At 48.5% G+C, this 26,756-nt stretch overlaps 2 protein-coding genes across 3 annotated transcripts in view; one reads left to right on the top strand and one right to left on the bottom strand.

Moving 5' to 3' along the window:
* Positions 1-9,108, bottom strand: part of SH3BGRL (SH3 domain binding glutamate rich protein like) — a 31,504-nt gene extending 22,396 nt beyond the window's left edge. Inside the window, exon 1 of the mRNA XM_074551282.1 lies at positions 8,918-9,108. Coding sequence (XP_074407383.1) covers positions 8,918-8,962 — 45 coding nt within the window. The 5' untranslated portion in view covers positions 8,963-9,108. The remainder of the gene's footprint in view (positions 1-8,917) is intronic.
* Positions 9,109-17,891: 8,783 nt separating this feature from the next.
* HMGN5 (high mobility group nucleosome binding domain 5) lies at positions 17,892-25,698 on the top strand. 2 transcript variants are annotated; one of them, XM_074551782.1, is made up of 7 exons: positions 17,892-17,969; positions 18,187-18,230; positions 19,362-19,391; positions 20,074-20,103; positions 20,557-20,607; positions 23,735-23,878; positions 24,990-25,698. In XM_074551782.1, exons 2-7 carry the CDS (start codon positions 18,216-18,218, stop codon positions 25,035-25,037), a joined length of 318 nt encoding a protein of 105 aa, XP_074407883.1. In that variant the 5' UTR covers positions 17,892-17,969; positions 18,187-18,215; the 3' UTR covers positions 25,038-25,698. The 2 variants fall into 2 exon arrangements, with proteins under 2 accessions (XP_074407883.1, XP_074407882.1); XM_074551781.1 differs by having other exon boundaries at positions 17,951-17,969; positions 18,128-18,230.
* Positions 25,699-26,756: the final 1,058 nt, after the last annotated feature.

The following is a 26,756-nucleotide window of genomic DNA, read 5'->3' as shown; positions in this document are numbered from 1 at the left end:
AGCCACTTTGCAACTCCCCATTGTCTTTTAAAAGTTTTATAGATCCCTTTTGTCACCATGGTATCTGCTTTTTTTTTTCCTAAACCACAAGCTTCCTTCTGCCTCAGTGCAAGCCAGCATCTGCTTACCCCAATCAGAAACCAAGATAAATACACACAGCATTTTATTTTTTCAAAGTTGAAGTCCCCAGCTGTTTATTTGCTGTAGGATGGAGTTCTCCAGGCCTGGGCAAGCAGCCAAAAAGGCTTCATTCCCCTGCTGTTCCTCAGCTCAGCCCAAGGCTGATGGCTGGCAGTAGGAGGTGGTGGCTCCCAGTGCCCTCCAAGCTGCCAGCCTGGGTCCCCAGTCATTCCATGGAAGGTGGAGCTCTGTGTCCAGCAGCTCCTCAGTTCCTCCAGGTGGGAATTCCTGAGGGGAACATTTCCCAGGTCAGCGTTAGGGATTTCCTTTCATCTTTCCACAGCAGGCACAACAGAGGCCAGACCTGTGCAGGAGGAGGGAGCTCTCACAGGGACCTCCTGGCACACTTTAATGGGCTGGAAGGGAACAGAAAATTGGAGAGATTGCTCAGGCACAAAGGTTCCATGGACTGAGCTACCAGAACCAAGGGACTTGTTTGTCTGCATTACAGGGTGGAATTTCCAGTTCTTAATCAGGATTACCGGGGCACTAACAAGGAAATTTGCAAACCTGCTCCTTTATATTTCCATTCACATATATTGTGTTTCTTGCCTGGGGAAATCAAAAACCACCAAACATCTACTAGCCATAAATCAGCTTCACTTGAACTTCATTTCTATCCATACCCAGTGCAATGTTTAGGGATACATTTTAATTCAGTCACGGAGTTATTCTTCTCCTTTCCTGCTCTGCCAGTTGTTCTGCAGCTGCTGCTCTGGCCAAATACATTTGCAACATGTGCACAGGAATGTCTTGGATAAGCAGCATTAAGTATTTCCTAAGGAATCAAATCTTGTCCTGCTGTAGTCCGTGGCAGAATTCCCAGTGATATAAGCACAGCCAGAGGTTGCTCCCATGAGGTGAATACAGATGTGCTGTTTAAACCTGCCTGGCAACAAGTACTCCATAAAAACCTGGGTAGATGTGAAAACTGCCTGGATTTTTCCCAGAGGCTTCGTGTTTGCTGTTTCCATCAGGCTTTTCCAGTTGACTTTGATCTATGCCTAAGGCAGGAGAGGTGTCTGATCACCTACCCTGAACATGGGCTGATCATGCAGTGTGTCAGCATCTGCACAATGCTGCTGGCCTTGGAATCCCCAAATGCTTTTTGTATGTAAGAAATGCTGAGACACCAACCCAACACATCCCAAACACACACACGTGTTTCTTTTCCACCAAACATCTTCCTGGACAACATGGTCTCAATTTTTTTAATGCAAACTGTTAACATAATTTTGGGAGCAGAGCCAATTTCGTTGAAGAAGAGAAGAAAGCTTTACTGGGTTGGATCCAGCACTTGTCCAGCCCAGTGTGATGCTGCACTGGTCACATCCCAGGGAAGAGCACACACCATCAGGCTGAGCACAAAGAGCTGCCCCACACCCAGCTCCCTTCCCAGGCTGCTGTAACTCAGGTTTGAGTCAGAGGTGCAGTAGTAATGTTTAATATCCCTTAATAGACTTTTCCTTTTCATTTGGCTCACTGCTTCCCAAGCCCATGCACCTTCTGCTGCACACCAGGTCCTGTGGCAGGGAGCTCCTCCCTGAAATCTGTGCTGTCAAACAAAGCATTTCATTTACTCTGAACCTGCCACTTCCACTCGCTCTCCCTGAGTTGTTCCAATAGGGAAAATTATTAATAATCCCTTCCTGTTTGTTCTCCCATGCCTGACGTGGTGTTAGCACATTTCAGACTTTTTCACTCTTTCTTTCTCACCTGCAGAATTTCCAGAATCATGGAATGGTTTGGGTGAGAAGGAACCTTACAGACCATCAGGTTCTACCCCCTGCCATGGCAGGGACACCTCCCACTGTCCCAGGCTGCTCCAAGCCCTGTCCAACCTGGCCCTGAACACTCCCAGGGATGGGGCAGCCACAGCTTCCACCTTATCATCCACAAACTCTGCCTTATTTGGTTGTTCCTCCTGCAGTGGTCATCTCACCCCACTTTCTTCTCTTTTCTCACCTTCCTATATCATTTAAAGACAACAATTCCAATCTACTAAAGACAGACTCACCACACATTTATACAGTGATTTTTTTTCTTTTGCCCTTTCCCATCCTAAACATTCCTGACATTCTGTTTGCTTTTCATGGCCAGGAATAAGGTATTTTTGTAAAATTACCTAGTATGGCTCCAAGACCTCTCTGCTAAACAGTATTTTAGCAGAGTTGAAACCTCATTCTTGCACAGGACAACTATTGTGGCTTCCCAGTTTTCCAGCTGGGACAGCAACAGCAGGCTGTTCTTGCAGTGTTTGCTTAGAGACCAGCATAGATCTCTGTGAGAATCTTCTGGTAATTTCTGCACATTGTAAAAGACTGAAAAAAAAATATTTTTAACCTGGCTAAAGCTTGTCCAAAACTTTCCAGAAATCCAGGGATTCAGTACTGTGGATGCCCTCCCTGCTATGCTGCAGGCAGCTCAGGTGTGAGGCACAGCTCTCCCCTCTGACCCTGCACTGATTCTCCTCCCTGCTCTGTCTCTGTCCATGCGTTTGCTGGGAGAGAGCCCAGTGAACAATAACCCCCATTTGTGCAGCACTGGAAGATGCTCCCAGCTCCCACATCTCCCTGAGATCCTTTTTCAAACCACAGCTGCCTCTGGCTCCTCTCCCCACTCTAACTCTCCAGCAGTCCAACACAGGTAGTAGTTAAAATTTTACACTTGAGCGCCTTTAGAATTTCCAGAGAGGCTGATTCATGCACGGAAACAGCCCCAGAAAAACTGAACTCCAGATCATTAATTAAAGAAATAAATCACCACATCTCACAGAGGAAACCATGGCCAGGAAGGAGCTGTAAGTCAGGATGTGAAAACAACTTCAGCTGTATCCTGAGAGCACAAACCTCAGCCAGGCCAGTTGGATGCTGACCTTTCACATTTTTTCCTGGTGCTTTAAAGCTCAGTCTCACCCTGCTGCCTTTGCAGTGTTAGGAAATGGCCTTAACACTGAGCTGGAGGTGCTGTCCCAGGAAGGACAAGCTCCTGCATGGAGGCTTTTATTCTGGGACAAACAACAGTAGATAAGAATTACAATCAAAGCTCTTTCAGGCTCGATTAAATATCTGACCAACAAAAGCATTTAAATTTAATCATAAACTGAAAGTCTCCCCTGTGTAGGGCCAGGGTTAAACAAATGGCATTAACACCAAACGTTCATGTTTGAGCAGAGACATTCCTGAACAGCAGAATATTGATATAAGATGAGGGTTTGGTTCAGGTTTCCAGCTCTCCAGTCAGAGCCAAGAACTGAGATTGGTGCTTCCAAGGCTGGGGAGCACAAGGAACAGGGAGAGCTCCCTTTGGCTATGGCAGTGATGCATCCTCAGCGCTTGTTTTCCTCTTAGAGGGGAATATTTCAATTCTCTTTTGACCTTGAACAGCTGAATTCTGCCAATACTGGTGTAGTTCCCTTTGTTTCCCCTCTCCCCAATTCCTCCTTTCCTGGAAGGAGTCAGAGTAACCTTGCAGAGACAAAAGTCTTGGCACCCTCTGCTCATTAACACAGATGCCAATTCACTGACTTCTATAGGAATTTTGTGAGAGTAACTTTAATGCCCCTGGACAAGGAAAGTTCCATGCTCAGCTCTATAAATATTTATTTAAAACCCACAAGTGCTTAGCCCTGCCATGATGCTGTGTGCATCCTGTCTCAGAACGTGCTGCGGTTCAGGGTTAGAGGGAAAGCCAGCACAGGCTGACAGCATCCAGCCTCTCCCCAAATCTGCCTCTTCTCCCCAAGCACAGACATAATCCTGATGCACCACCTCAGAATAAACACTGTCCTATCTGCATATACAACCTAGAAAAATTCGCAGCAAAAAGCCTTTCCTGGCTTTTAACTGTGAAGTAGAATTTTCCATCATTCTCCTGCTGTCAGAAACTGGTTTTAGTTAAGCACAGTAGAATGTTTTTTATTTTGATATATTAAAACTACTGCAACAACTGCAGCCAACTTAATCTCTGGCTCCATTAAAAATTTGAATGCAATATTTTAAGCAAAATATTTGACTTATCTCAAGTTTGGAACAATGACTGTACAGAAAACAACCAGGAAGCAGATGGAACACATCCGAGCTTGAGCTGCATTACGGGTTTTGTCTTCCATCCCAGGAGCTCTAACTCAGAACAACTCCTTCCATTTTATTGAGAGAAACTCTGTTTGGTGAACACTGGGTATCCAAAAAGTCCTTCACACATATTATGTTTCCACAAAAGAGGGGTTTAAAAATCAATACCTAGCTTAACAAGTCAGTTTTCACCCATGGCATATAAACTGCATGAACTGAGTATCATGAAAACATACATACACCGTGAGATTGTTTTTAACTACAGATGCAGCTTATTTCCCCATAATACGTGAGTTTACCTCAACTTGCATCACAGTACCAGACTATTTACCAGAGATTTGTATCAGCGTTTTCTTCCCACAGCCGCTGCCCTGCCAGGCAGCCCAAGAAGTTCCCGAGCTGCTCTGCCCGTCTGTGCCGCCGCTCGGGGTTTCCGCAGCATCCGGGCGGGGACAGCACAGAGCCCCGACGGGGCAGCGCCACGAGGGACCCTTGTGATCCGCGCGGATACGGCTGCGTGCACAGAGCCACCCTGCTGTGCCTGCATTTCCCTCTGAGCCACCTCCTGCCACAGCAAAGCCCTTGGACTCCGTGAGCTCTGAGGCCTTTCCCAACCTGAACGGTTCTCTGACTGCACGAAAGCTCAGAGCAGCCAAACAACACAAACACAAACACACAGACTGGGCTCATTCTCTGTAAGGGTGGCAGTATTTGTATTTATTGTGACCTTCTGAGAGAATAGGCCCTTGGGGGATTTAAATGCAAAATAACATTTTTTATACAATCTCCATCTCTCCATGTGTTACCTCCCTGGGATTCACACTTCAGAAGGACGAAGCAGCCTCACCAGCACTCCCAAAGCACTGAGCTGTTGAACAGGGACAAGAGCTGGTGTTACACATGCTCTCATCATTTCCAACAGCTCTCCTCCCCTGGAATGCTCCAGGAAGCCCTTGGCACTGCTTGTAAGTCTCCAGTAGCACCAGCAAGTTCTCTGGTGCCTTACTGGGAAAAGAGAAGAGTAATTGCCAGCAAATGTTCTCCAGACCATGGGCAACTCTCATCTTCACTTCCTGGGAGAAGACCTAGAACCTTTCCCAAGCAAGAAGCCAATACAAGAAAAATACAAACTCCCCCAGATGCTTAACTTTGTGAATGAAAAAGAAGTTATAATTTCCTTTCCTCTCTAAAACCATCCATAAACAGCAGCAGGTCTGTGTCACACAGGACTCTGACTCTGGAGATCATCTCTTCTTTCTGTTGTGTCTGCAGTCGCAGTAGGAGGCAAGGAAAGAATACCACTCACACTGCCATCAAAACGAGGGAGGAGAGCAGAGCTGGGAGAGATGGAAATGTGGCTGTAGATCACACAGATGAAGCAATTGGCTCCATGCAGCATCTGGACAGCAGACATTTGATGTGGCAGTTTTCACAGCCCACAGCTCTGGCAGTGGCACTGGGCAGAGCTCAGCCCAGCACATCCAGGGCTGGCATTCAGTTCACAGCCACAGCCTCCAGTGTCAGCCACCCCCTGAACTGCAGGGTGCTGCTGGATGAACAAACACTCTCAAAGTCCGTACTCAAGACCTGTGCAGTTGTTGGCAACAAATGCACCCTTGTGAGACCAAGAAGAATTTAAGCAGCTGGCTCCCTTCCACATGAGATCAATAAAATGGGCAATGCAGCTGCCTCCAGGAAGAAAGGGATTCTGGTGCTGGGCAATCTCTTGCCCCAAAATCAACAAAACACCAAAATCTTGTGGAGAAAAATCACACACTGGATTTGTGCCATTCAGCATTTTCCCTCCTGATATCCTTTTCCACCAAAAGCAAGAGTTTAATGACTCTTAGGCCCCTCTCCCTTTCACCTCCTGAAGGATTTGAATGAGAGGTTGCAGTGAGACCCCTGACAGCCAGCACAGTCCCTGTTCCTGTTCGCATTTGTGTCTCATCTCTGTCTGCAGCCTCCAGCACTGGCCCAGGCTGAGGAACGCTGCTCACTCCCCCTGTGTGCCGTGCAGGAAGGCTCCTGACAGCAGCTCCAGGCTCTCCATGATCTCCATTCCCACGTGGGTGTCCTCACCTCATCTTCATCATTACAATCCCCGTGCATCCCTGCCCAGCCCACAGCTCAGCACAGCATCCATCCATGGTGAGGAAGATTAAATACAAGGGGCCACTTCCCAAGCAAGACTTTCAAACATTGCAGGAAACTGGTGCTGGAACTATCACAATATGGAGTGAAATTCAAGTAGGAGGCCAGACAAGATGTCAATCATCATCTTTCCAGAAATCCCTTGAAACACACTCATAAAATGTCTTTGCTTAGACATGAGCTTCACACAGTGGTTTTTTCCTCACAGATACATCATACTGAATATAAACATTGTAGAGAACAGTGCCTTGGGGAAACATTTTATACACTGTGATGTGGCAAATTATACCTTATAGCAAAGCAGGACTTTGCCAATAAGAGACCACAAAATTTGGGCACCCTCCAAGACTCACAGCCCCAGGGCATGAGGTGTGAAGCAACCTCAACCCTTTTCCATTCAGTGGGAGACACTTCCAGTTTCACAAAAGCTTCTCCAGCTTACAGAAATGGGGCAGGAAGGAGGAGATCTGATACTTACTTCTGGTTTGCTTCTACTCAAGCAATTAGCCTTTCAAAACCCAAAATAACACAGTGCTGAGTGTCACTACAGTACAAGGATGACTTAGCAGGAGTGAGAGCCCTTCCAGGCTGATGTTACCCAGTTCAGTCACTTTGTTGCAAACAGCCTTGTCTCTGTTCCATCCCTCTGTAGCAGTCTTCTCTGATGTGGATTTTCCATTCCTGGAGTGGGTTATTTCAAATCAACACCCAGAAAGGCTTCTCTGCTCCTCTAAGCAAAGCCTGTCTCACCAAGAGTTTTAAGAGCCACAGAAACAACCCATTCCCATTCCCTCCAAAGAGGTGCCTCTCTGTCTTACTTTAGGTTGAAACATCGATTAAAATTCTTATACTGGAAAGAAAACATCACCCAGTGAGGTGCTGGGCTGGTCCTGCCAACAGAAACACCCTCAGTGTACGCAGGAACCTAAGAATGTGCAAGTCTTGCTCATTACCACAAGATCCCTTGAGCTGCTCCAGCTTTAGACACAGGCATGAGTGTATGTGCATGTGTGTATATATATATAAATGTACACGTCATAAAACTGGCAATCATGTGCACATTACACTCGAATTCCCCAAAAAAACAGATTACACCAACGCTACATTCAAAATTCCACAGGCAGGGATGCACAAAGGAGCCTGAAAGGCAGCACTTAGTCAGACTGGAGCTTTGTAATGTGTACAACCCACACAAGGACCAGGCAGCACTGTAGAAAACACTAACCTAATAATTAAAAACTTAAGTTAAAACCATAAAAACACAATTGAGATTGAGAGCTGTGCTTGCACCCCTGGAGCTCAGTATCACCAGACAGACAGAAATCAATAGGTGCCATGAAGAGGGCGCTGATAAAAATCTATAGCAACTGAAGCAGTCAACTTGAAACCTATTAACAGCTGCATTAGAAAGAAAGGATTACTTTTCCAATCTGCTGTTTTCCTTACAGATGATCATTCTGTAGAACCCAGCAGAAATCCCTTTGGATCTCTTTTATGAATGAACTACTCAGGATTTCAAGATCCTCCTCGGTCAGCATGAAATAAATCCTCTGCTTTTCACCACCAGCACCAGCACTGTCAGCGCTGGCATCAAGTTTACTAAAAATGACCCGGGAAGGGAGGGACAGCAGGGACACCTGAGGCACAGGCTCCTGTGCCATCTGCAGCCCGTCACCCCAAGCTTACCAACTGCTATGTGATCTGCTGAAGCCCACAGACCAGTGGCTGCACTCAAGCAAAGAAGGAGAATGCAGTGAGGGCTTGTTATTATCTTCTGTACATCACTGTCCTCCCAAAGTTTAGGGACCTGAAGCACGAACAGTGACAGGAAAAGGTCATCAAACAGCCACAGCTCAGACTCTTTATCTCCTCGCAGTAAAAGTCACTGATCATTAACTGCAATAGCTGGCATTTTCTGAGTCCCTGGCATTTTGTAGTTCTCCAGCACATCCATACCAAGTACAACCAAATCCCTCGGATTTCAGTCTCGGAGCATCTCCCACACAGATCAAAGAGAAACCAGATGATCCTGAGGACATAGAGCTACACCTGAATCTAGGCACAAATCCCGCTATTTCTGTGTATCTCTTTATTTTCCCTTTGAAAAACACAGTCCGAGCTCTGCCTGTAACACACTGTGGCCACGAAAAGCGAAATCCAGTATTCCCAACAGGGAAAGAACCAGAGGCTACTGGGACAGCGGCCACACACGCCTGCCACAACCAACAAGGAATAAACTCATTAAAACCAAACGACGGACGACACATTCAGAATTGAACTTCAAGAATAACAAAAAAAACCCCAAATAGTGGTGGCTCTGCGTTCCCAGCACAGGCTGAGGGGTGCGGGATCACCGAGGAAACGCCGCTTTCCGTCGGCGGCCGCCGCAGCACCGCTCGCACAGCGCCGGGCGCCGCGAGGGGACCGCGGCTGCCCCAGCCTCTCCCCACCCTGCCCGGCCGCCCCCCGCGTCCCCCGCCCGGCACAAGTTTCCCCCGGGGGCCGCTTACCGCCGTGGAGCCGGAGGAAGAAGCGATGTAGACCTTGATGACCATGCTGGGAGCGGCGGGATGCGGAGCCGGGCGGGCGGTGGGTGTGTGAGGGCGGCTCGGGCGCGGGCTGGGGCTCAGGCGGGAGGGCGGGCGCGGGGAGGCGGCGGGAGCGCTCGCCCCGCCTCGCTCCGCAGCTGCCACCGCCCGAGCCCGGAAGGGCGGAAAAATGGTTTTTTAAAAATTAATTAAATAATTAAATAGTAAAAAAGGAAAGGAAAAAAAAAAAAGAAGAAGGAAGAAAGGGGAGAGGAGGAGCGTTCTCGACGAGCTGCGCGAGACGTGCGGGGGAGGTGGGGCGGGGGAGCCATGGCGGCGCGGCCGCGCTGAGGGGACGCGGGGGCTCGGGCGGGGCGGCCGCGTCAGGGCGGGGGTGACAGCGGCGGGGGCAACCGGGGAACACCGGGGCGGGAGACAGAGAGAGGGAGGAAGCCAAGCGTGGGGGGTCGCCATGGTAGCGGCTGGTTCCCCTCAGTGCTGGCTCCCCTCAGCACCATGTCTCCTCATGGCGGCTTCCCTCACGGCCGGGTCCCCTCATGGCCGCTCCCCTCACGGCCGGGTCTCCGGGACCGCTGGCCCCGTGCTGGGCCCCATCCTTACCGGCTGCCCTCCAGCTGCCATGGCCATGCCCCGCTCCCGTGCCAGGGCAGCGGCGGCACCGCCAGCCCCGTGCCTTGGCCGCTCACCCGGTCTGGGGCACAAGAACTCGGGGGTGGGTGGCTGTTTCTGGGAAATGGTGTTTAGAATTAAGACTTTCCCTTTAAAATGTATTCCAGCGTGCCCAGGTGATGTGCCAGCCCATGCCAAAGGACAGGTGGCGTCCACTGGAGTTCTTCACGTTCCTGTGGTTATTGTAAAGTATAGCCCACACACAAAAAACTCCATCAAATCCCCCACATTTTTAATGGCTATAGTCATGGTGACATGTTATTGAAGGAAATTTATATCCAGCACCTGTCTCCCACTTGCCTCTGGTACTCCAACTATTACCTCATATATATTTTATTATCTGTTCCGATAGCAGGTTCACAACAAATGGAAAATATGTACAGTGATAAGCACAGGAAGCTGCAATTTTACACCTACAAGCTATGATGAAAGCAAGATGTTTGTTCTGCTCTTGGCAAAAAACAAGGAGGTATTTCTGAAATGAGTTTTCCAAACAAGCTTTCCTGTTTCAAATTATTAGTTTTTCTAACAAAAAAAAATCTTTAAAAAACACATTTAATAAAAAAGTATTGAATTAAGTAATCTATATTTGCTTTATTAATTTGCCAATAGTAAAGGAAATTGTTTTGAGGAAGATATGCCTCAATTTGATATTACTTATGATACTTATCTGAATATTTGAGGCAGTCATGAGTTGTAAGCATGTTTGAAAAAGCAATAAACCAAAATTGATTGAGGATGATGGTACGCCATAAAAACTCCCTGGTTCAAGGAATTTCAAAATTTAAAATAATAGATGGTGTACTTTTCAATCTGTTTAAAACAAACTGACTTAAGTCCAGGAGATTAAAATTCTTCAAGGAATGTTTCTTCAGTTGTGTTTGTGCAGCCCCTTCCCAGCTGTTTGAGAAATACCCTGGGAATTCCTGTTGGCTCCAGCGTGTAACCTGATTCACGGCAAGGAACACAGCAGGGAGAAACCCCAGCTTATCAGAAAGAAGGAAAAAGTGCAGGTGGAGAACGGGAGAGGGAGGGTCACTTGAACTTTGGGCTCCCCTGTCACATCCCTGGCTGGCTGCCAGCTCTCTGTCCTTGGAGAATTGGAATCAGCCCCTCCAAGGTGAGATTCACCTGGAGCGAGCTGCACCTCGTCCTCCTGCCTCCTCAAAACGCTGCTATCATCATTACTCTCAAAAGTGCTCTCTAGGAGGCATTTTATCTTCATGAAATGAGATTTATTAAGTTAAGAGCAATACACGAATCAGGTATTGTTGACACAACTTGGTTTTCTTGACTCATAAAAGTAAATTTTCTACTTTATTGATGGGAAAGTGTGATGTTTTCTATTCCCACGCTACTCCAGTAAAATTCATGCTGTTGTTTTTGTTTTCACTATTAAACACTGGGAAAGCTATGAAATATCCTTCTCAATGTAGACCAAAACCTAAAGCAAAATGATCTAATTTTAGGTGCTCCCCAAAGGGGAGCACAAGGGATTGGCCATGGCAGAATCATCCTGGGATTTCACAGTAAAACACTGCCAGTGATGGCAAGGAGCCCCTTGCTTTTTCCTTAGAGCACAAGCAAGGATGGAGCCTTCCTAGTGCTGGCAAATTAAGCTGTTTTAAAAAAGAACTGTAGGAGAATCTCACAATGAAAGATACATCAGTAATCATCTGCAAATCCCCTCTCGTCCAAAAGGTCAGGAAGAACACACTCCACATGCTCCACAGCTGCTTTGTAACCACTGAGAGAAATGAATCCAGAATCCACCTGCGAGTAACGTGAGGCTGTGCCAGGGTCTGCTCTTGGACCTTGTGCCAGAGGAGATGATGTGGATCTGTGTGAAATGGAGAAGGTGTGATGGGCCAGGGATGTCAGCTCAGTGCTCTGAACAGGAAATCAGAAATCCCTGCTTCATTCCCGGCCCAGCCTGGCAGTGACTGGAGCCAAAGGGCAAACCTGACTCAGAGCCGTGCCCTGCTGCATCCCATACCACGGGAGGTGGAAACTGCTCCCTGCTCCAAAGACTTCGTGGGAGCAGGTGGGGAAGTCCAAGAGATCTTCCTCATCTGGAAACTCAGCAAGGCCGGGTTTCCTTGATTTACGTGTAATTGTGGCAGTCACACGGCAGAGGAGGCACAGAGAGGGGACTCTCAGTGCTGTCTCACCGGAGCAGTGGCAGCAGGGAGTGACATTACAGTGCTGCTGCATAAAACCGCCCGTCCCGCTCAGCACTCACAGACTCGGCTCAGCATCCCCAGTCCCGACTCAGCCCCTCCAGGCCCAGCTCAGCCCCCCAGGCCCGGCTCAGTCCCCCCAGGCCCAGCTCAGCCCCCCAGTCCCGGCTCAGTCCCCCCCAGGCTCAGCCCCCCAGGCCCAGCTCAGACCCCCAGGCCCGGCTCAGTCCCCCCCAGGCCCGACTCAGTCCCCCCAGGCTCAGCCCCTTCAGACTAGGCTCAGCCCCTCAGGCCCAGCTCAGCCTCCCCAGACCAGGATCAGCCCCCCAGGCCCGGCTCAGCCCCCCCAGGCCCAGCTCAGCCCCCCCAGGCCCAGCTCAGCCCCCCCAGGCCCGGCTCAGCCCCCCAGTCCCGGCTCAGCCCCCCAGGCCCGGCTCAGCCCCCCCAGGCCCGGCTCAGCCCCCCAGTCCCGGCTCAGCCCCCCAGGCCCGGCTCAGCCCCCCCAGGCCCGGCTCAGCCCCCCAGGCCCGGCTCAGCCCCCCCAGGCCCGGCTCAGCCCCCCAGGCCCAGCTCCGCGCTGGCTGCCGGGGCGCGCCCCCTGCTGGCGCTCGGCGGGACCGCGGCCAGGGCCCGGCCCGCTCCCCTCGGCCCGAGAGGAGGAGGAGGCGGAGGAAGAAAAGGAGGAGGAGGAAGAAAAAGAGGAGGAGGAAGAAAAGGAGGAGGAGGAAGAAGAGGAGGAGGGAGTTGCCTGGGGCTCTGTGACACGCTGGAGGCCTGGAGACGTCCGCATTGTTGCCTTGGCGGGTGGGGTCAGCAGTGCTTTCAAAGAGCCATTTAGGCTGGAAAAACCCTCCGAGACTGTGTACCCTACCGTTCAGCAGCACTGCCAAGGCCACCACTAACCCATTTCCCCGAGTGTCACATGTACACAATCCTAAGCCCTTTCAGAGATGGTGACTCCACCACTTCCCTGTTTTGAAGACAATCTCCCATCCACTGGGGCTGGCCACACACAACTCCTTGCTTAGCCTTGCTTTAATCCCTGCTTTTCCATGTGCTCCAGACTGGCCATCCACCCTCCCAGCCCTGAGCCAGCAGCCAGCCTGGGCTCTGGCGAGAGCTGTGCCTGCTCCTGAAGGCACTGAGTTACCCTGGAGTACCCAAGGATGTACATGGAAGGGAATACTAGAGCTGCAAGACTACAGAAACACCCAGGGAGTGACAGCTTCCCACTGACAGAGCGTGATCTAGACTGGGTACTAGGGAGAAACTGTGCCCTGTGAGGGTGGTGATGCCCTGGCACAGGTGCCCAGAGAAGCTGTGGCTGCCCCAGGATCCCTGAAAGTGTCTGAGCCAGGCTGGACAGGGCTTGGAGCAACCTGGGATAGCAGAAGGTGTCCCTGCCGTGGCAGGGGGTGGAATGAGATGAGCTTTAAGGTCCCTTCCTGGGATTCTGTGATTCTATGAAGTGGAACATATAGATAATTGTGTAAAAAACAGAGTTTGACAAACAACTTACAAAAACTTCAAACCCACAATAAAGTCATTTTTCAGCCTTGGCAGGAGTGGGAGGCCTGAAACATGATTTCTAATACCGGTCTGCCATGGAGGGCTAACAGGAACATGCAAGAAAGACAAAACTGGGGCAGAAAACCCCAGTGAATTTTTTTGCATGTGTTTGTGGAGGAGGAGGAGGAGGAGGGTGAGGAGTTCCCAGACAGGAACTCACGAGCTCGCCTGAGGATCTGTCTCAGGCTGGGGTAGAATCAATGGACACAGCGAATAACAACAAGCTAACCATTGCCAGATGGTCCTGCCTGCACCCCTGGAGTGGCTAAAACTGCTCCCACACACAGCCCCAGGACATGGCTGGTGCTCCCAGCTTTTACAATCCATTCCCAGGGAGACCCAGAACTGACAGGGTTGTGACCAAGAAAGTTTCACAAACCATCCTACCCTTAGCACTGATTTTGAATTTATTTTACTAGAAGTCTTCCCAGAAGCCATTTGAAGATTCCCAGAGAATTTGAGGGCGATCAAGTCTGTGAGCAGACCCTTTGAGCAGAGCTGACTCAGCCCTAGGAGACCCCGAGGCCTCTGCAAAGTCCAAGTCTGTGAATGCAAGGGGCCATCTCCAAGCGTGTAAAAAGCCCCAACACCTTCTGGCAGGCAGCAGACACTGATTTGCAGCCCCATTTCCTCCCTTCCAGCTGGCTCCAAGCTCACAGCCAGTGGGAACTGCAGGTTTCTCACAGGATGGGCTTAAGAAAGGCAGGATTTAGTGTTCAGAGCACAAAATGTGTTCTGTGCAGCCCAGTGCTGGGCCACAGGGAGCCAGGGCCGGGCCAGGCTGTTGGCAGATTTTGGGGTTGTGTGTTCTGCCTTCCAGGCAGCCACCCAGGTAGGCCCAGCTGAGCAAAGTGTCCTAAAACAGCATTAACAGAATGGCTATCCCTGTTATTTGTACTGAAAACCTGGTGTCTCACAGAATCTCAGGATGGTTTGGGTTGAAAGAGACCTTCAAGCCCATCCAGTTCCATCCCCTGCCATGGGCAGGGACACCTCCCACTGTCCCAGGGAGCTCCAAGCCCTGTCCAGGCTGGCCTTGGACACTCCCAGGGATGGGGAGTCCACAGCATCTCTGGGCAACCTGTGCCAGTGGGTTGTAAGTGTAAACAGACATTTCCATTTATTTTAAGCACCAAATCTGTGAATAATCTCCTTTGTGTTAGATGAGGAATTACATTTTCTGGCTTAGAACACCTGACTGAACATCTGTCCTAGAATGAAGTGCACCAGCTCCCAGAGGTGCCAGCATTTTTCTGTTGGCTATCAAGGGAGTCCAGACAACTCCAGTGTGAGCTCTGCTTTGGGACAGATGCCTGAAGCTCCCTGGCAGTCATTCCTGTGTCCTGTTATTTGTGTTTTGTGTTTAATACAATTCTGGAACATGCAGTCACCCCCTTCACCCTCAGGGACCAGGTAAGAAGCTGTAGCTAAGCCAAAGGTTTTACTGAAGCACAGATAAACAGACTCAATGAGAATCCTAAATTCCTCATCCTCATCTTCCCAAATTAATAAGCTCTAAATGTTTTATTGCAATCAATACTGAATTTGACACATAAATCAATTTTTACCCAGGACAAACCACAGAATCACCCAGGACAAACTATAAAATTAACCAAGCACAAACCTCTTCTGTAGATCAATAATCCACTCATCCCAAAAGTTACATAAAATAAGGCAGAAGGACACTTCAAACACCAGGTACAGAACACAAAAATGTGTTTTGTAGTATTTTGCCACAAAAATAAGTATTACTATTACCGGTCATATGCGCCATGATACAACACACACAGAATCCTAATTCCCCTTCCTCAGAAATTGTGACTTTTAAATAGTGGGGCTGTTGTACAGGAAAATGAACCAGGCTGAGAGCAAAATGTGTGGAAAGGAATCTCCAACATTCCAACCCCATTATTTTAGCACAAAGGAATGATAAAGGAACATGTATCTGATTGCCTGTTCCAGGAAGGTGAGAAGTCAATCAACAAGAGTTACTTAGGTGTGTTCTGCCTTTATTCAGGAATTCCTGATTTACTTCAGCTCTGATCTCTGATAGCAGGAGCAGGCCCCCCTCCTCTGCAGGACATTCCCAATTTTCAAACCATTCCTCATTATTTGAGCATCACTCTCTGAGTTCAGTGCGGGCTGCTCAGACTGACCATCCTGTGCTGCTCACTTCTGGTTTGATGTAGGCCCATTTTCTGTCTGGATGGTTTTGCCTCTGGAGTCAGTGACGCCTTATAGAAGGAGAATTCACATTTCAGCATGGAATTTTGCTCATTGAAACGGTGGCACACAAAAAGGAGATTAATTTCTGATTCGTTGCTTTGATTCGAGATAGCTCATAAATTCAGTTTTAGAGGATTTTGTACTGAATAAAAAATGCCAGTTTGGGTTAAAAAATAAAAAAGTCACATTAGTTACAAACTAATGCTCCAGAATAAACTTATGCTCTTGGCTGCAACCAGTTCTGTAATTTCCTGCATAGTTACAGCCATTTATACTTGCAGCATAGCAGCATCTCACAGCAGCTTATCTTGTCTCTTTAGAAGGAAATAATCTTCTCACTAGTCATTATTTAGGTCAGTTTGTGGTTTAATGAATTTTCTTTTTCTAAATAAAAGTGTTTGAGAAAATGTAAAGGTGAAAAAGAAGGCAGAGAAAATATAATGCAAAAATCAGTTGTGAATTTTAAATCTGTGCTTCACTTGCACATTTTGATCCAAACTGTTCGTTGTGCAAGTTGTTCAGAAGGTGTTCACAGACCCTTCAATAAATTCCCATTTCTCTTCCACAAAAACTTTTCCCAGAATATAGAAAGGATGAAAGAGAAACTGCAGGGAGAGAGGAGAAACCTCCTGAGGGAAGTCAAGCACAAACCTTGATGGTAATGGAGAGCTCAGAGACCAAGAGCTCTAAATGTGTTTTTGGCCTGTTTAATTCAGAAAATGGACAAAACTACTGAAACATTATTTAAAATCTTGATTAATGCAGGAGAACTCGAAGGAGGTGTGATTGCATGTGGTTACATGTTTACACTGAGGCTGGAAAATGCATTTCCCATGATACAGGAGGCCAGTCAGAGCCATCCTTAAATAATTGGTGTGTTTTAACAAAATAATCATGGCATTGATGGATCAACATTGACTGGAAGAAGGGGGAGAGGGGTGGCTCCGTGGACAGAAAATTGCTGAGCTTAACTGCAAAGTGCAGGAAGATAATAAACTATTGACATCCCGGCCCTTGGAGAGGGAGGTGACGTAAAAAGTGACAAATCAAAAAGTCACCATGAATTTGTCAAGAACGGGGGAACAGCTGTTCAGGGAGCAGCACTGAAAGGGATCTGGGGATTACAGGGGATCAGGAGGAGTCTGAACCAACATGGTGATGCTGTTGCTGACTCTGCAAATGCCACGCTCAGATCTGTTACCTAATTAACCTGATTAGTGGATACAGACCTGGGCAGGAATGTGGAGTCCAGAGGAGCCTAAGAATGACAAAAGGTTTAGAAAATACGGCCTATGAGATCATGAGGCCCAGAAGAATTTGTTTAGTCTATAAAAGTAAAGTTTTAGGGAGAAAATGATAATATTATGTGAAAGGACACAGTCTGTAAAATGTTATTGGAATTGGATGCTTAGTAATCGTTCTTTGGATCTGCTGGGCATGGCACAAAGAAGCTGAAATTCACAACCAACGTACAGTTTAGATGCTGGGGAAAACTTTGGGGGGTTAAGCCAGTTGGGTGCTGGAAGTGGCTTTCTAGGAAGATGGCAGAATCGAGTTTAATGTAGGTTTTAGAAAGAGTTGTCCGGGCCTTGGGCAGGAACCATGGCACCTCAGGGCAGCAGCTGCCGCTTCAAGTCTTAGTGCAAAGCGCCAAGTCCTGAGGGTGGTATTAATTAATACACCTTGTGCTTTCCCTATGGAAATACACAAAATAGGTGGCGGAGGCACTGCCAGACATTGCAGCTATGATGGAAACGAGAGCTGATTTTCCTTAATCCACGCCGAAATCTGAGACTTCACCTTGTGAGCAACCTCAGGCTCGCAGGCCCCGCTCCGGGGCCAACCTCACCAGCGTCACCGAGGTGCAAGACCCCAAGAGGCCAAGCCAGAGCCCGAAGTGCTCGGACAATACCGGGGCGCTTAAACCGCCCGCTCACCCCGCTCGGGGCCGGGCCGGACAAAGGCCGCAGCCCCCTCCCTCCGCCGGTCGAGGCCACGGGCGGGCCACAGCCCTTTCCAACAGGTACCGCAGGGCCGGGAGGCGGCTCTGGCAGGCCGCGGGGCCGAGGCGGCCATGTTGTGGTCCTGCGGCCTGCGGGAACTTTGGGGGAAGTTTGTGGGGCGGCCGGCGGGGGACAGGGGCCCGGGGGCGGCGGGCGGCGCGAGGCCCCGCGGCGGGCGGGCGGAGGCGGCGGCGCCGGGGCCGCGCTCCGGGCCGCGCACACGCGGAAAGCGCGCGGCGCTCGCGCTACGACGGCCCCGCCCACGCCCCGCCCCCGCGCCGCTCCCCGCGCTCCCATTGGCCGTTGCGGCCGTCAGTCAGCGGCCGGGCCCATCTCGCGCTCCCCATTCATGCAGTTTGGTTGCGTGTTGGTGTATTTTACTGTTTGCAATAAAGAGGGGGGGATTTTTTTTTTTTTGTTCAGTTTCTGCCGCAATTAACTCTTGGTCCCTTAAACATCTTCCTTTTTATTTTTGGGGTTTTTTTCCTGTCTATTTTTTTCTTTTTTTTTTTTTTTTTTTGCAGGACGGTCGGAACAGTTTTTCGCCGCTTCCATTTATTTTTCGATATCTTATCTCTATTAGGTTTTGCAATCAACTATTAAGGTGCAACTATGCCCAAAAGAAAGGTAAGTACGAAAAAAAAATAATTCAAAAACGAGGGAAGGCAGATGGGGAGCGAAGGGGGAGAGATTAAAGCGGCAATCGCGGAAATTTAGCCGTAAAAAAAAAAAAATTTAGCGCGCGCGCGCGTGTGTGTGGAGTTTTTTGGGTTTTTTGGTTGGTTTCTCTTTTTTTGCATTTTTAATTTTTGGTGTATGTCCTAGAGCGGAGCGGGGAGCGGAGGGAGAGGGCTCGGGGCGGGCAGGGCAGCGCGGCGAGTTCACTTTTGGGCTGTTTTGTTTGGGAAGGAGGAGAAGGCTGGAGCAGCAGTGTCTCCATGCTGGATTACAAACAGCCATAGTGCTGTGCTGCCCCTGTGGAGAACGCGGGGCAGCAAAACCCCCCCAAAACCTGCGCCACGACCCCCTCAGGCCCCCCCACCCACCTCCGCCAGCGTTTTAATCCCCATCGCGCCATTCCCGGCTGGATTCGCCTTTAAACGTCGCCTCTTTCTCCTGCGTTTGCCTTTGTTCTCCTTTTTTTTTTTTTTGCCTCCCACTTCTTGTCATACCAGATGGTTGTGCAATGGTAATTTGGGGCCATTAGGCGGCGCAGAATTTGAAACTGGCCTTCAAGGAAAGCGGGGAAAAGGGATTTATCGCCGTAGTCGGGAACTTTGGGGCCGCGGGACTATGGGGCGCCCCCCTCTCCCCTCATGGCGCGGGCTGGGGGGGCGGGGCGGAGACGCGGTGGCCCCTCAATCACCGAGGAGCCCGCCCGAGGGGTTTCGACCCGGTCAGGGCGCCTCACGGCCCCGGACTGGTCCGCCTGGGGCCCGGACTCAGTGGAAACGCTTCGGGCGGGCGCGATCGCCGCGTTCCCGGCTGTCCCTCATTGTCCTTGCGAGGCCCGCGGCGACCTTGTTGTGTGAGGGGAAATTGGCGGGAACTTTTCGAACTCGACGTGATGACGTAGCGGCGGCGGCCGCGGGGCATTGTGGGAGTTGTAGTCCGTGAGGCGGTAGGGATGGGGGGAGGCCGCCATTGCTGCGGGTGGTGTTGGGGGGCCCTGTGGGCCCCCCCGGCTCCCCTCAGGGCTCAGGGGAGTCACAGGGGACGGTGCTGCCTTCTCACCTCAGTGTCTCGCTTTCTTTACAGGCTCCAGCTGAAGGCGAGGCAAAGGAGGAGGTAGGAGTTGTGTGTGGTCCCCACTCCAAGAATTCCCGTGGGGTTCTGCAGAAATGAGGAAGCCCACGCAGCTCATGAGGGGTTCAGCCCCTGGGGGTGGCCCATGCCTGGTTTTGGGGTGCTCGGGGCCATCACTGCCCTCTGAGGTGGCAGGTGACCCCCCCGAGGTGGCACTGGGTGTGCAGCAGCTGCCCTGGGCTGAGGTCAGGGGCAGGTTCCAGTGGGACCATGTCCCTTTTTGCCTCACAACTGCTGCAAGTACAGAACATTCATCCCTTACCATGTCAGCAGAGTAAAGTGGCGGCAGCAGAGACCCACTGAGCAAAGGTGCACTTGTGGGAAATCATAGAATACCCTGAGCTGTGTGTGCAGGGATCATGGAATCACAGCATGGTTTGGGTTGGAACAGACCTCAAATATCCTCTAGTTCTGCCCCCTGCAGTGGGCAGGGACACCTTCCACCATGCCAGGGTGCTCCAAGCCCTGTCCAGCCTGGCCTTGGACACTTGCTGGGATGGGGAGTTATCAAGGTCTTCACCATAACCTCCATAATTTCATAAATCCTAGGATTTCCATGGGGCCATGGATTTTTCAGGATGCCATGTTATTTTGGGTGGCAGTTAGGAGAAAGCTGTGCTTCATGTGCTGTCTGAATTTTACTGACATATCTTTCCTTATGCAGCCAAAGAGAAGGTCAGCCAGACTATCTGCTGTGAGTATTTCCATTTATCCTTTAATATTTTATCACTTGGGATGGGGACAGTTAAAAATAAACTATTTGGGGTTTTTCCCCCAGAATTGGAAAAGGCACACTTAGAGTATTGCAATATTTAAAATTCCCATTCCATGTTTCTGTTCCCTGAACATCCCCACATCCCAGGCTTCTCACATGAGATCCAAGGACTGTGTTAGTGCACATTCCACCTGGGCACAAGTATCCAGAGTTAAGGAATATTGATTTCAGGATGGATTTGTTCCCTGTAGGACTTCTCCATACAAATGCTCGTGGCTCTGTAAATCACCTGCTCTCTCTTTAGCATGGTAATTTGCCCATTGATTTTTTGCAGGGCCAACAAATAATTTTCAAAAGCTACCAAGATAATGCTCATAAAAATAAGTATTTATTTCTGGTATTCACCTGAGATGTTTCTTGTGTTTTTTGCAGAAACCTGCTCCACCCAAACCGGAGCCAAAGCCCAAAAAGGCAGCACCTAAGGTAAGGCTCCTGAATTCAAGTGATATTTTCCTTCTCAAGGTATTTACAGGGATAAACTCCCCACAATCAACCACTTTGCTTATTCATGATTATCTTGGAAGTTTTAAGATGGAATTATGTGAGCTAAAAGAATGAGAAAAACATAATTTTATCCAATTTCTCCTGAAGGAATGTGGTAAACTGAGCAGATTTGAAATCCCTTGTGGTGAGGCTTTGCTGCTGCTTCACAAGGCCATTCTGAAGTTTCATATAATGCATTGTTGGGAAAATGATGCTTGGAGTAGAGATCAGAGACTCAATTAGAGGAGGCATTGAAAATTGTGCTTTTAATTACAGTTTCTTACTACATTTCCATTCTGAGGCCCTCTCTGCAGTTAGTTATCAGTTTATCACATTTTAATCACTCAGAGTTCTAGAGACCCCTTCAGCTGGATATTTTTGGAAATGTCAAAAACATTGGCATGTCTGATTTAAAAATAAACTGTTTAAAGCTCTTTTTTAGTTTGGAGCAACAGTTTGAAATTTCAAAGGGGCAGTTCTGCAGTCCATGAGGGATTTCTTTCCATCCCCTTCTTACCAGCCTTCCCAGCCATCAGTTTGCAGTGCCTTTTTGTTACAATTTTCTGTAAACATTTAGGATTTTGTAGCTAAAAATAAAATCTAAAAAAAAGAGAAACAAACAACATGAACACTCTAGCACCAGAACTTCAGTGATTGTTTTTAACCTGTTCCCATCTCACATTTTCGTTGTGGTTTGGGATGATGGGGGCAAAGCACAAGGGGGACACACTGTGGTTGCACAGGGGGATGATGATCTATGAACCAGGAGCTTTTCCCTTTTCCTTTGAAAGGAATTTGCCATTGCCTATGGCCCAGCAGGCCTCCAGGTGAGGGAAGTGTTTCCCTCCACATCCTGTGTGTGGAGCAGCAGGGATGCTGTGGGGAACAGAGAGAGCCCTGTGTGTCACTGTGGGCTCACTCTGTAATCTCAGTGCTGTGCAGAGCGAGCTTTTCCCCTTCCATCTTGCCTGCAGCTGAATCCCAGACCACATTCCTGGCTGGATGCAGCACTGGACACTCTGGGCTGCACTTCCCTCTGGTGGCTGGTGCCCCAGGCAGAGCAGGGCCAGCTGCTGCTGGCACCCAGGGCAGGGCAGCACTGATGATCCACGTTGTTGTATCTGTTTTTTTTCCCAAATTTCCTTATTTATTTTCATGGAAACATTGCAGGGTTTAAACACTAGAGCTGCCTTAACTGAATGTGAAGAGTTGCAGGAATGGGGTGCAGGAGTTGAGGTCTGTAGGGGACTGACAGAGCTTTGTTGGGCCCCAGAGCACAGCTGGGTGCTGTGGTCTCCCTTTGGGATCAGGCAGGGATCCCCTGGGTGCTGTGCCTTGGGAATTGCCCCCAGATGGACTTGGGAAGTGTTGGTCCTCCTGCTCCTGAGGTGCTGTTTGAAGCCAGGACACCTGAGCTGTGGTTTTGGCTCTCCAGAGCTCCCCAAATTCCATCAACACCTGTGCAAAGGGTGCTGGAGTAAGAATTGTGGAGGCATTTTTAATTTGTGTCTGCCCCAAGAGCGTTCCTTGTCAGCTTTCAGGATCTTGGAATGGTTTCCAGTCTCAGAATATATTTCACCCAGTAAACTTTGCCATATTGAAAAACATGGAGCTGGCAAAGGAGTTTTGTCACTGCTAAAATGCAGAACCTGAATTTTGAACTGCTGTTGCCATCTCTAGAGCAAATTATTGAGGAAAATGAGCACAGTGCTGTAGTTGAGGACCTGTTGTGTCCTCTGGGACCCTTTCCAGTCAGGGAAGTTTTCCCTGGGTTCTCCTTCACTTTTCCAGCACAGAGAATTGGTTTTAGCTCTGTTAACACTTTTTTGTGGGTTTTTTTGGTGGGATAAGGGAACAGGTAAGCAGTGCCATAGTGCAGTTGTAATTCTCACTGCCAGGCAGCACCAGGATATTGGGTACTCCCCAGACAGGGACTCCTGACATCACACAGGAGTTTTTAGGGTGGGATGAAATCCCTCAGACTGAGGAGTGAGAGGTTGGAGAGGAAAGAGACCCTCACTCTCTGAATGCACTGACCCCACCTTAAATTTTCTGCATTATTGGAGGATTTGCTGTTAATTTTGGTGAATTTATAATAATTGAAGAATTAGGTGACTTCACCCCTTAACACTCTTGAGTTTGCCCTTAACAGCTCCTTTTTAAGGTGAATTAACTGCATGCATTAATAACTGAGGGATTGAAATAAAAAAATAAACTTATTGTAACCTTTTAGTAACTTGCAGTCACTGAGACAAATCTCCTGAGCAGATAAATGTGTATGCAGTAATTTTCATTTATCCTATTGAGCTGTGAGCAGATCTTGCAGGGTTTCTGGTTCCTCTGTGGGAAGTAGGTTAATCAAGCAAGGGGCTGAGCCAGTGCTGTCACTTACTGGCAGCAAGAGGCACATCCTTGGAAGTGAAACTAATGAGGGTCAGGTATTTGGGTCAGGATCTGACCTTGCCTATGGAAAATTATTACTACAGAAGCATCAGGTTTTGGGTTTTGTTTTGATTTAGCCTGATCCACATATAAGAAACTGCACTTAAATAATAAATGCAGCTCTCTTGTGGTTAGCAGAGTGATGCTGTTGAGTCCCCAGTTTTTCTGGCATGGAAATAGTTTATTATCACAAGGAATATTTCTGGCAGGGAAGGGGAAAAGTCCTTTGCCTACAGCTTTGTTACAGTTTTCTAAATAGGCATTAACAGCACATCTGAAGTATTCTGGTGTTTGCACATGTTGGTTTTCTTCTGTGGCTGCCTTTCAGCAGCAGGGCAGAAGTACAGGCCAGGCCAACATTTTTTAGCTAATTTAATTGAATGCCTATTTAAAATGAGAATTCTTTTAACCCCAGCCATGGCTGCTTTTATATTCTGCACTTCCCTGTAGCACATTCAGGACAGACAGAAGGAAAACATTTCTCCTGTGAAACTTCAATCTCACCTTGGTCAGTAGGAAGTTTGGGGGTGGAAGGAGGTTGTGCTGAGAGTTTTGGAGTTGAGAACATGCTGATGTACAAGGTGGAAACCAGGATTTAATATATCACTGTCTGTTTTCTTAACAGAAAGAAAAAGCAGCAAATGATAAAAAGGAGGACAAAAAGGCAGCAACAAAAGGGAAGAAAGGAGCCAAAGGCAAAGAGGAAACTAAACAAGAGGATGCTAAAGAAGAAAACCACTCTGAAAACGGAGATACCAAAACTAATGAGGTACTTGAGCTCCACTAAAGCTGGGAACAGAGCCAGATGTGCAGGAAGCACAGCTGCAGGAGCCCTGCTGGGCTCCAGGGCTGGGGGGTCACTGCCACACTGAGCACAGGGCAGCTCCAGGAGAGCCTGCAGGAACGGCCTGCTCCTTGCAGCTCCTTCCTGCCCTGTGCTGGAGCCCTTCACAGGTGCTGCCTGCTGGCCCTGCTCCCTCTCAGGCTGGTCAGCAATGCCCAGATTTGAGCACAGGGACATCACCACCCTCCTGCCCTGAGCTGGCTCTGCACATCCCCTCTGCACTGCTGGGCTCCTCTGCTGCTCAGCACGGCTTGGTGCTGGGCCAGAAATCTGGTCTGGAGTTCTACACAATTCTTTAAAACAATTATTTGGCTCAGAACAATTCAACAAGAGATTTGCAAAGTAGACTCAGCCTTGCCTCTTATCTGCAGCCCCTTCTCACAGCTCCTCACCTCAGCTGCCTTTTGCTGGGTCCAGCTGCTGAGGATGGGCCCAGCAGAGTCCTTGCTGATGGTGAAGCAGTGTCTGCCCAGGGCTCTCTTTGCCCTTGTGCTCTGTCACTGACACTGGTGTCTCTCCATGGGTTGAGTGTCACCATCCAGCCAAGGGATTTATTCTTTTATATCTAAAACAAGATCTGCTTGGTTAGAGCACTGATGTGCTTCAGAGGGGCTTTGAGGGAGCTTAGCAGGTTTGACTTGGGAAGTAAAAGCACATTTTATAGAGAAAGGTGAGAAATGATTCCCCAAAGTTCAGACAGAGAAGGATTGTGGTTGATGTGCAATTCTTCCACTGCCCCATGATGGGGCCTTGAACTTCCTCTAATATTCTTTGATCCTAATTAAAACAGATTGCAAACCTCTGCCTATCTGCAGGTACTTACTCCAAAGTTACCTCACTAATTGATACTCCTGTGTTTTTATTTTAAGAATTACCAGCCCATTGTTATATCGATATTTTCTGTGCATTCCTGTGTATCCACACTAAGCCTTGTCCATGCCTGTGTTAACAAACTGGTTTCTTTTTGATGCTGCTTAGATTGGAATCCAATTAGCATTACCAATAATATTTCTGTTCTTCCCAACCCCTTTTCTAGGCACCAGCTGCTGAAGCATCTGATGACAAGGAAGCCAAGTCCGAGTAATGTTAACCCTGCCCTATATCTCCATCATTTGGTATCCGTACCTCCATGCTGTATTGTTAACAGAGAGGAATATTTTTATCAACTATTTTATAAATGCAGGTTTTTTTAGCATGAATTTAATTATGGAACATCTTCATCTCGGTTACTTGGGAATTAAATCCCTAACAAACAAAACAAAACAACAAAAAAAAAAGTCATTGTTTTTAAATTTTGTGATTGTAATAGTTTGTATGGTACATGGAAAGAATAAGTGGTGGTAGCTTTTGACTTCTGTCAGTGTGTCCCTTTTTGTGTAAGTCATGCTTACAGACTTCAGATTTTAATTTTTCCCTTGTATGTGTTGTATGGTTTCTTAAAGTGGGGAGGTCTCAAAACAAATAACCGTGTGAAACATTCCAGTGGTTCTGTGGGTTGCTTTTATAAAGAAGGTGAGCTATTTTCATGAAAAAACCTAAGAGCTGGAAATCTGTTGTTTCCCAAATGTAATTTTATTTTGTCAGTTTTGGAAAAAAAAAAAAGAAAAATAAATAAATAAAAGTGTAATCCTGTTTTTAAATGAAATACAAACATTTCTTTTCAAAAAGGGCAGGTTGGTTGTATGTACCCACTGTTAGGAATTTTGCTGGATTTATCTTAATAAAAAAGACTCCTCAAAAGCTGATTGTGGTTTGTTGCTTGTGCTGCTGGAAAGGTCCCAAATTCCAGGGGAGCTGCAGTGGGAGAGGGAGAGCCCATGGAGCTGGAGAGCTTTGGGCTGAAGCCCCATTTGTGATTTCCCATTAATCCAGGACTCCTCATTCTGGGAAAGAACTGGACCAGAGCAGGGACCTGGGGTTAAGTCCCAGTTCTGTTACAGCTTTTTTGTGCAACTTTATCAACTCCTGCTAAAAGCTGCTTTTATAGAAAGTCCCTTCACATCCAGGATACATCTACAGGATAAATTTAATAAGAAGAAAAATGTCTGCAATGCAGAAACCTCTCTCCCATTAAATTGCTCCTCAGCCCAGCAATGGGAAATTCCAAGAACTTGAATATTTTGTGTCCAAACCCCAAAGAGCCCTCTCAGTGAGAGCATCCTGGATGCAGTGGGGTTCAGGATGAGTCCCCCAGGGCCACCGGAGGATGTGTAAATGTGGATTTCACGTTCCAGGCCTGAGGCACTGGGGATTGTTATTCCTGCTGCTGCCCCTGTTCTGTACAAACACCTGGGGTTAACTGGGCTGCAGTTTCCTCAGCAGTGAAGGTGAGGGAGTTCTGGTGGGCCTTTGGCACTGCATTCCCTCAATCCAGCAGAGATTTTGGGCCATGCTTTGGTCTCCAGTGAGAACTGATGGAGCAGTAACTGCATTCCCTGTGCCTGGTGCTGAGATGTGGGTAAAACCAGGGACACTGAACATCCCAGCTGGAACATGGTCCAGCAATAGTTCAAATGTCATCCTGACTGACATCTAAAAATGATTCACCGAATTTGCACTGCACAAAGACAGGCTGGGAGAGCTGGGGGTGTTCAGCCTGGAAAAGAACTGGCTCTGGAGACCTTGGAACCCCTTCCAGTGCCTAAGGAGGGAGAGGGACCTTTCATACATGCACACAGTGACAGGACAAGGGGAAATGGTTTCAAACAGAAGCCGGGCTTAGATGGGATATTGGGAAGGAATTCTTCCCTGTGGGGTGGGCAGGCCCTGGCACAGAGAGCCCAGAGAAGCTGTGGCTGCCCCA

This window comes from Zonotrichia albicollis, chromosome 14 (assembly GCF_047830755.1).
Source record: "Zonotrichia albicollis isolate bZonAlb1 chromosome 14, bZonAlb1.hap1, whole genome shotgun sequence".
Classification (NCBI taxonomy): Eukaryota; Metazoa; Chordata; class Aves; order Passeriformes; family Passerellidae; genus Zonotrichia; species Zonotrichia albicollis.
Note: the sequence above shows the minus strand (reverse complement) of the source record. Positions and strands in the feature narration are given on the sequence as shown.

Excerpts from the sequence above, each read along its gene's own strand:
- HMGN5 (XM_074551782.1), top strand. Across the intron at positions 20,104-20,556 it reads GGTCAGCCAGACTATCTGCT|AAACCTGCTCCACCCAAACC; the intron begins GTGAGTATTTCC and ends TGTTTTTTGCAG. Across the intron at positions 23,879-24,989 it reads GAGATACCAAAACTAATGAG|GCACCAGCTGCTGAAGCATC; the intron begins GTACTTGAGCTC and ends CCCCTTTTCTAG.